Source organism: Petaurus breviceps, unplaced genomic scaffold (assembly GCF_028583685.1).
Source record: "Petaurus breviceps papuanus isolate PSGF00001 unplaced genomic scaffold, PetGlider_PUasm1.0 156, whole genome shotgun sequence".
NCBI lineage: Eukaryota > Metazoa > Chordata > Mammalia > Diprotodontia > Petauridae > Petaurus > Petaurus breviceps.
The window spans coordinates 14,532,973-14,542,334 of record NW_027185720.1 but is presented as its reverse complement, the minus strand read 5'-3'; the positions used below and the strand labels follow the sequence as shown (position 1 = coordinate 14,542,334).

The following is a 9,362-nucleotide window of genomic DNA, read 5'->3' as shown; positions in this document are numbered from 1 at the left end:
TCTGGCCTCCCTCCCTCCCTCCCTCCATCCTTATGTCCCATAGCCTGTCTTTGCCAGGCCTCCTCTGGATTCCATCCTGTATGTTTTGGGAGCTGTCAGCCAGAACAGTTCCCTGTGTGGCTTCCCAAGGTTTTATGCCGGGGGATCACCCTCTTTTCCTGCCCCCTGCCCATCCCCAGGAGCCTCTCAGCCTTGGTGACAGCCACGTAGCATCTCACAAGGGATTATGGCAGGGGTGCCCAAGGCTCTCCCTGCATTTCCTGGGAATCCTATTTGAAGACAAGCATTTATCCACATCCCAGGATGCATTTCTTTCCATTCCCAGGCAGCAACAGGCAGATGATCGCCATGAAGATCTCAAAGTCAGAGCCCCGCTCAAAGAGCCAGAGACAGGCCTCCAAGAAGGTCAGGGAGATCACGGAGATGAGGATCCTGGAGAGGTCGGCTCAGAACGAGGTGAGCCAGTGGACCAGTGGAGGCCTTGCGCTGCTGTTTAGAGGCCCAGATGACTGGTTTCATGGCATCTTGTAATATGAAAAAGAAAATCCATTAGGCTCTCTATGAATTGTTACTTGGCCAAATGATGCAGTGGGTGGATAGAACACAGATCTGGGAGTCAGGAGGCCCTGTGTCCTGCCTCAGACATTTACCAGCTGTATGACCCTGGGCAAGTCACTCAGCCTCTCTTTGCCTGTTTTCTCTTCTGTAAAATAAGGATAATAATAGCATCTCCTTTCCAAGAGCCTTCTGTAAATCCCTAACACACTCCACAAACACTAGCTCTGATTCTAGCTAACATCCTTGGTCTCCCCTCTGCACCCTGATGGCCAGGCTGGACCTGAGCAGAGCTCAGTCCTCTCACTAGCTGAGGCTGAGAGCCCTCCACAGAGGAGGAGCCCCCTGCATCTCAGGGTGGCCCATAGCCCTCTGGGGCAGCTCTCAAGGTAAAGAACTGCTTGTTGATGTTGGGCCCAGGTTTGCCCAGCAATCAAACAGCCTGCCTCTGTCCCCTCCTGGCACAGCTGGGGGGGCTTGGAAGTGGCTGGGAGGTGGCAAGTTGGGGGCTCTGCACAGCCCCACGTTTCCAGGATCAGCCTCCAGGCCTGTGCGCCTGGCCATGAGGTGCATTCAGCTGGGGCATCAGAGACCAGAAGGGGATCAGGCCTTGGGGCATCCATGTCACGGTGAGGCATCTACTCCAACATCTACCCGGCTCTTGGCACAGTTGAAGCTGTGAGCAGGACGTGCGGGGCCAGAGCTGTAAGGGCCAGGGGAGTAGGCACAATCTGCTAGGCTGACAAGCGTCAGCTTTACTCAGAGATTGAGGGGATTGAAGACATTGAACTTTGAGTCACCAAAGACTGTCCCTCACAGTGCCCTGCAGCAGGTGCCCTGGCATTGGCATTTAAAGACCTGGGCTCCAGCCCCAGCCCTGCTGCCCACTCACTTCACAACCCCTATCTGGGGTGCCCAGGGAAGAACAGGGACCACTGCTGGGGCCTCACAGGCATTTCTGGGGCTACAGCAAAGCTTGGCTGCTGCAGGCCTCATAGCCCTGGGGGGAGGCACAGCTAGCTAAAATGTGGCTGGTCCCTGCTCCCCTTGGCATGGCACATACTCAGGCTTCTGAGGGCAGAGTGCTTCCCACCTCCTGCCTCTAACCGTGTTCCTGAGGCACTCAGAGGCTTCTGGTAGTTCTGGTTCCTCAGTGGAAGATGCCTGGCTCTGTGGTGGTGGCGGTGGCGGCAGTGGTGGCGGTTGCGGCGGTGGTGGTGGTGGCGGGGCGGTAGTGGTGGGGGCGGTGGTGGTGGTGGTGGTGGTGGCAGCAGCAGTGGTGGTGGTAGTGGTGGCAGTGGCAGTAGTGGTGGTGGTGGTGGCCGTGGTGGTGGCAGTGGTGGCAGTGGCGGCGGCGGTGGCAGCAGCGGTGGTGGTGGCAGCAGCGGGCAGTGGCGGTGGTGGTAGTCTGCCTGGGGCAGGGCTGTGGGGTGCTCCCCTCATCTTCACTGGCTACAATCACACTGTCCCCCTTCCTCTCCTCAGTCTCACCTGGCATGCAAGGGACCTGAGTTTACGAAAAACCTGTTCAGCATCACTGGCAACAGCCCGCTGATCGTTCACTACCTTCAGCAGCATAATGCTTACCGACAGGCTGGCCAGGACATCCTGATGGTCCGGCACGATATAACCAAGACTATGCCATATCCTTACTACTGGTTAAGACACGCACAACTCTGGATCTGCTCCTGCCTTCTAGCTCACCTTCCAGGGACATCCTGCGCCCTCTGGAGGCAGGGTCTAGTCAGGGAGAGTCTAGCAGCTGGGCAGACTTGGAGATCACATTACCCACGGCTCAGAGCTGCTGTTGTGACTGGCTTTGTGGACAGTCCAAGGCATTGAGGGAGTACCTCCTGTGTGCAGCATCCTGGGCTAGTGCTGGAGACAGGCCAGACCCAGAGTTTAGCTAAGGTGGCCCCTGCCCTCCTGAGTCTCTGGCTCAGCCTTCTTCTCTAGAACATTGGAGGGCAGGGCCCCCTGCCCACAGAACTCGATGAGGAGCTGGCATTGGGGAGAGGGTTGGCAATGGAATCACAACTCCATCATCTGGTGCCTTGGAATCTAAAGGGCCTGTCCTTCCAAGCAGCCCATGACTCAGTGGACCCAAAAGAGAGCACATTTATCAAGCTCTTGACCCAATGCCTGGCACATAGTAGGCCTGGTAGAAAGGTTTATTAACTATTGCTGTCTCTGAAAAGAGGGATCTAGCTCAGAAATGCAGAAGAGGGGTTCTGGGCCTCTCCGGGGCCGACCGCCTCCTCTCCCCAGGCCTGCAGCTGCCTCCTCTCCCTGGGCGCTCCCCTCATGGTCACCCCAGGCCTCTGTCCTCTCGTGCAGATTGTAGGGTGGCTTGGACAGCTCAGTGTTTTCCTTTATGACCAAAACCACAGAGGGCACACCAACCTACAGAGATGTCATACGGCAGGTCAGGGCTAACATGATGAAGCTGAGCAAGGACACGGCGTACCTGCGCAAGGTGCACTGGCGGGAGTGGAAGGTGTTTGACCAGAGCCAGAAGGAGCTGCAGGCCGAGTTCATCAGGTGCCTGAGACTGGGAGGGTGGAGCGGGGGACGTGGCCCCTGCTCCGACAACCCCCAGTGGGGCGCCCTTGCTCTCCCGGTGCCCACCACTCCCTGCAGGGGCCCTCACGCCTCTGCATGGCAGGGCAGGTGGCCAGACTGGCTCCCCGACAGCTCTTCCAGCCCCAGGATCCCACAAATGCACGGTCCTTTAGCTTGACTGAAGAGATGCCAGGGGCACTCCTTCAGGTGGTGGCCGCCCTAGAGCTGCCAGAGGCCTTATGCTTCTCACCACTAGAACCCCTTCCCTCAGCCGGGGTCAGAAAGATCTGGGTAAGACAGAAGTGTCCAGTAACCAGACCCAGAGAGTGCATTGTATGTGTCATCCATTCAAGAGATGCTTCTACAGTGCCTTCTGGGTGGGGGCCACTGGGCAAGGTGCAAGGTCTGGCGGGAGGACAAGAGGGCACGGAGGGGTGGGGGCACAAAGCACAGTACTGAGTGAGGGGAACATAACAATCATCCCCAAGGTCAGAGCCCCAGAACTCTTGACCCAGAGCTGGAAGGGATGGGCCTTAGATGCCACAAAGCCCAACCTCACCCTCAGGTGTGGCAGTTTGAGTGGAGATGCCCACCTGGCATTGGAAGGATGGGTTGGTGGGAGAGTGTAGGCAGGAAGCCCTGCAGGGATGCCTGGGTGAACAGGCAGAGGAACATGGAGGTGGAATGGACGGGGACAGCTGGTTCCAGGTACAGAGTGACCGAGGGGCTGTCACCCCTGGGCGATGCCTCCTAGAGGAGAAGGTCTGAGCAGGCTTGGGGGAAAAGAGAGATGAGCTTGGTTTTGGACATGAGGTCGATTCAGTAACTAGTGAGCGAGTCTAGGGCATTGCTTTCGACCCTGAGAACACAACAGTGCCTGGCTGGGACCAGCTTCGAGGCTCGCTGTAGGGTGGCAGGGGGTGTCCATCTCTCAGAGGAGAGTGGTGGGAGGTTGGCCTGATGCACTGAAGTCCAGCCAGTCTGGGACAGTCCCCAGAGAGAAGCCTGTCACCTGGTTGCCAACCAGCCAATGAGGGTGCATTTCTCCCTCATCCTATACATAGATTACAGTTTTGATTTTTTTTTTTTTTGGTCGTCACCAGGAAAGTGAGAGACGTCAGCGCAAAGGAACTGGAAAAGAAGAAGATGAATCAGTATTTCATCCCCCCTCGGGTTTCCCAGGAGGAGCTTTATGATCAGTTTGGGAAAATCTTCAAAGTGAATGACATATGCTGGGGGACAGTCCCCCAGCTGAGAATGAGAAGTTAGGCCCGGGACAGTGAGCTAGAGTCACTAGCCCTTCCTGGTTCCTTCAGCTGCGCACATTAAAGTTGGGCCCCCTCCAGGGCCAAGGAGGCTGTGGCAAATGGGCCGAGGCTGAGTGCTGGGGTGGAGACTTTGGGAACTGGGGAAGAATCCCACACCCTCGAGCCACTGCTGCCGGAGCAGTCCCAAGGGGGCGAGCTCAGGCCCCACGTGGAAGTGTTTATTTTAAAAGTCAATAGATTCAGAAGAGAACTTCCTTTCCTTCTCAAGCCCATCCTTTCCTTTCTACACCTCCCGATTCCTGTTGAGAGATGCACCATATTCCTGGTCCCCCTGCGTTGTCTCAGTCTTTTCTCTCACCTTCACAGCCAGCCTGGTCTGTTTATTGGACCGCCTTGTTCAGACCTTTGTTCGCTCTGTCCTGGCCTGTCGCAATGACCTTCATCCTCTCTCCTCTCAAACTTATCCTCCTTAATAGGTTTTCTTCTGATTCCACATTTCGATGGCTAGGCCCCATCCAGCAGACGAGGAAAGCCGCTACAAAATGCATGCTCAGGGGACTGACGCCATGTCCAGGGCACGTCCTGTTTTAATAATTTAGCGGCTGGTCTAAAGGAAGGGTCTATGTGCTGACTGTCCCTTGAATTTCACCCGTTACCGCTGACTTTATTTGCCTTATTGTAGTCCTTGTGGATTATGGTTTTCTTAGCTATTGTCTTTCTTCCTTCTTTCATCTTCAGTTGTCCCACGTGTCTCTAAATTCTCCCTTTTTGTCCTTCTTGAAAGTGTAGCGATCCCCACCGTTCCACAAATCACACTTCGTTCTGTCATTCCTCAGTTGTGAGGTATTTCTTATGGTCACAAATGCTGCTGCTATGAACATTTATGTGCAAAGAGGTCTCTTCTTGTTATGGTTAACTTCTGTCATCTCTGCATTAAACAGTCTGAACGATGCTGTTGCCTCCCCTCAGCCTGCATTTCCTCACCACAGCTTCACTCCCTCAGTCATCCCAGGACCACACACGCCACCCGTAATTCTATCTCTCTTTCCATCTCTCCCCTCTGCCATACTCCTTCTAAACCTGTTCTTCATCCTCATTGCAACCTCTAGGGTTTCCATCCTTTTCTCCAAGTCTGCCAGCCCTGCTCTAGATGCCTTTTCCTCTCTTTCCCATAGCTGACCAACAGCTATGTGCTGTTCTCCTCTCCCATTTCCCTGCTGTCATTAGAGGTGTGCCAGGTCTCAGCCCTGGGCCAGCCCCAGCTTCCACCGTCCTGATTTGCTCAACATCACAAGAGGGAGACACACTGGTGGGTTGTCTGGACCCAGCACAAAGCCGTGCTAGCCAGTCTCAGTTGGGTCTTCACTACTGCACAGTAGATCATGTAATCTTAACTAATTCTCTCCCAAACTCTCCTCAGCAGTCCTCGAACCCTGTTATAGGAATGGGAATTTAAGATCTTCCTTGCCCCTGGGCCCTTTGATAGGCTTAAGTGACTCTGAGAACCTCCTTGATTTGAAAATATACTCTGCTCCCTAATAGGCTGAATGTGGTCACCTGGAGCCTGTGGTAGGAGGCTGGTTTTTGGGAATGCCTACACCTTGTTGCTTTTTGATTGGGCAGCGGATCAAGAGTGTTGTTACATTCTCTGCCCCAGGAAAAGGCTATACATACCCTGATGTGAGATTTTGCTTTGGGGCTCGCTTTGAGGAGAGTTGTGTGATTTGACCAGACGAGACTCTGGGCAGCCGTTGAGCCCCCCCTGGCTTTGAAAACCCAGATGTTAGTGCTTCTCTCTCTGGTAACTAACTAGGTATGGATATAATGGTCAGACAGTTGGGAGCCTGTCTTCTGATCTGTTTCTCTGTTTTCTTGTAACCTTTGTTTGTATACTCTGAAGTTTGGGGTGCTGACTTTTTCCCCTGAACTAGGTAAATGACATATATTTGATTAAAGCAAGATTGTTAATCCATTTTGAGTTGCTTTCCTTAGAAAAGCAGATCTAAGAACCTGTGTTGGCAGCCACCCTGGGGATACTGGGGTGCTTGCTGCTACAAACCCCCAAGCTGCCTCCAGCTCTTTGCTCTGCAGAGGCAGCAGAAGCCAGCTGCTGTGACCTCCCTATTTCCTACTCTTTACTTCAGAGCACCCCCAGGATATTCTCACCCTTCCTCTCCACTTATCCTCATAGAGCTGGTGATCCTTCTTGCCAAAAGCCTGTTACGTGTGTCCTTGAGCCCAGCTCCTCCAGGAAGGAGCTCATCCCCGCAGATGGTCCATTGCCTTTCTCTCTTGTCTCCTCAAGCTGGTGTCCTGCACATCACCTACCTTGCACTGTCAGACTTACCAGGACCAACTGCTTAAGTTCATTGCCTCCTCTTCCTTACCACTGGGACTCTGGCCCTGCATGTCTCTCACCTGGGTTATTGCACTGTCCTTTCTGGCAGCCTCTCTCCCCTCTCCAGTTCATCCTTCATCCAGCTGTCAAAATAATCTTCCTAAGGCACAGGTGTGATTAGGTCACTCCACAGCTTCAAAGCCCTCACCCATGATCAAAGCCAGACTCTTAGGTGGGGGGTTATGGCCCTACTCCTTTTCACAAACTTATGTTTTCAGTAAATTGGATTGTTAGCCATTCTCTAAATTCAGTATTCCACATCCCACCTCTGGACATTCACCCAGACTGTCCCCAGTGTCTGAAATTCCAGCCCTACTCCTGTCTCTCAGAATGCTTATCTTCCCTTAAGGCTTACCGCCAGTGTCACCTATGAGGAGAAACCTTCCCTACTCTTTTTCTCCCTCTCTCCTCAGCTTTTCTTGTTCCACACTTACTTGTGTGTGTTGTGTCCCTTTAGTAGATTGTGCACTCCCTGAGGGCAAGGACTGCCTTATTTTTATCTTTGAACCCTCAGTCTTGTAAAATGTCTTGCATATATAGTAGATTTTTAATAAATGTTTATTGAGTCAATTTTCATGAATGATTCCCAAATATTTCCCAGAAGGTTGGACTAGTTCATAACTGACAGCAGTGACAAAGTATGGCTATCTTCCCCACAGCCCCTCCAAGATAGAATTTCCCCATCTTTCACCCTCCATGACATTTTTTTTGCTTTTTTTTTTTTTTGGAAGGCAATTGGGATTAAGCAACTTGCCCAAAGTCACATGGCTAGGGTTTTTTTTTGTTGTTGTTGTTAAGTGTCTGAGTCTGGATTTGAACTCAGGATCTCCTGACTCCAGGATTGGTGCCCTATTCACTGTGCCACCTAGCTGCCCCCTCCATGACATTTTGATGGGCAAGGGGTAATCTCTTGTTTTAATTTGCATTTCTGTTACTATTATTATTATTTATAAGTTTGAACATTTATTCAAATGTTTAATTTTTTGTGCACTTTTTCTTTTGAAAACTGTTCATTTCCTTTAACTACTTGTCCTTCAGGGGAAAACTTTTAATCATGTAAATTGTGTTCTTTCCATATAAGTTTTGACTGTTAGACTTTTATCAAAGATGGTTGCCCCCACCATATCTTTTCTCCCCATTCCAGCTGCATTGATTTTGTTTGTGCAAAGGTTTTTAAATTTTATATAATCATACCATAAGATGGTTGAGAGGTCATGTGTAAATCAGTTCTCCCTTAGCACCTCAAAACAATAAGAAATGTGTCAAATTAAGTAAAAGACAAGTAATATTCTGAAGGTAATGTAAAGAATTCCCCCACAGAAAGCTAGGAGAGGTCTGTTTCCTCCCACCCCCATGGCTCCCAGTCTCCTGTTTGTAGGAAGCAGTAGGTAGCAGTAACAGGGACACACAGAATCACCCATTCCCCAAGCCTCAGGCTGCCTCACATTCAGACAGACCCCAGCCATGTTTTACCTCATCATGCCCTTCCCCCTGCTGTCTCCCTGTCACCCCAGGGGTGCCCCCTGCCCCCAGCTCTCCAGTTCTCAGATGGTTTCTGTCATTGCTTCTGGAAGGGGTTTGTCAATGAACTCTGGCCCCACTCACTATCCTGTAATTTTCAGGACTGAGGTGACTGGGGATGACAGGGAGCAGTCTTTTTGGAGGAGGTTGGATGGAATGGGGTCACTTCAGCTTGTGGAGGGGGCTAGCCTTGGTGAGGAGTTAGGCATCTCCTCATGTGAGACGTGGGTGCAGGAGGAGAGAGGGACAAAGCGCACCTTCAGGACAGGACAGGAGGAGAAGGAGCTCACGGCAAATGGCCTCCCGTAAAATAAGAGGCTAGAGTCTCAGCTGAGGGGGAGGGGAGGTGGAGCCTTGGGAGGTCTGAGGAGGGATGGGAAGTTTTGGAAGAGAGAGTCAATGAAGGAGGCAAAGCGGAATCGCCGAGCAGCGGTAAGGGCCACTGAAGGATGAGTAACGTCCCCCTGCAGCGGACCGGCCAGCGCACGTGTGGGAGCAGAGGTGAGGCTAGCGGGGCGCAGTCCGATTAGGGGGGACTGACGTGTACAGGCGAATGGGGCCAGTGCGGACAGACCAGGGCTTGTAAGGGAGGGCCGGCTCGCAGGCGTGCTTGGTCCGTCCTCTGGGACACTGACCAGACTGACCCAGGTGAGAGATGCCCAGGAAAGCCAACCCCCCAGTTCTGCGCTTTGCGTGAACCCCGGGGCTGCGGACACACCATCCCCTGACCCCCTGCAGCAGCCAGTGGCCGGCATCTTGACATCCACCTGGATGACACTGCTTCCGCTCTGCTCCATCAGTGGCCTCGGACCCCAGGAAGACTCGTCCCGGCCCCGGCTGGTCCGAGCATCTGCCCGGACTGACATCCAACCACACGCCCCCGCCCGCGCCCCCGTCACTTCTGAACAAGTGCTGCCAGGGAGAGCCCGCGATCTGACCCTCCCACCCCGCGGGCAGCACCTTGTAGGAGAGGGAGCTGGGACGGGGCGGAGTCACCAGGCAAGGGAGGCGATGAGGACTGCAGGAAACCACCGGCACCTGCGCCCCCACCCCCCCCC

General features: G+C 53.2%; 1 protein-coding gene and 1 long non-coding RNA gene across 4 annotated transcripts in view; one reads left to right on the top strand and one right to left on the bottom strand.

Moving 5' to 3' along the window:
* The window catches only part of FAM227A (family with sequence similarity 227 member A), a 37,760-nt gene extending 31,403 nt beyond the window's left edge, over positions 1–6,357 (top strand). For 2 of the 3 annotated variants that reach the window (XM_069082144.1, XM_069082145.1), the window contains 2 exons: positions 326–456; positions 2,041–2,901. In XM_069082144.1, coding sequence (XP_068938245.1) covers positions 326–456; positions 2,041–2,397 — 488 coding nt within the window. In that variant the 3' untranslated portion in view covers positions 2,398–2,901. Of the gene's footprint in view, positions 1–325; positions 457–2,040; positions 2,902–2,943; positions 3,097–4,220 lie in introns of those variants that run through there. The other variant, XM_069082146.1, reaches the window with a different exon arrangement.
* Positions 1–9,362, bottom strand: part of LOC138156692 (uncharacterized) — a 41,547-nt gene that overhangs the window by 2,807 nt on the left and 29,378 nt on the right. The gene's annotated exons all lie outside the window — the stretch shown is intronic.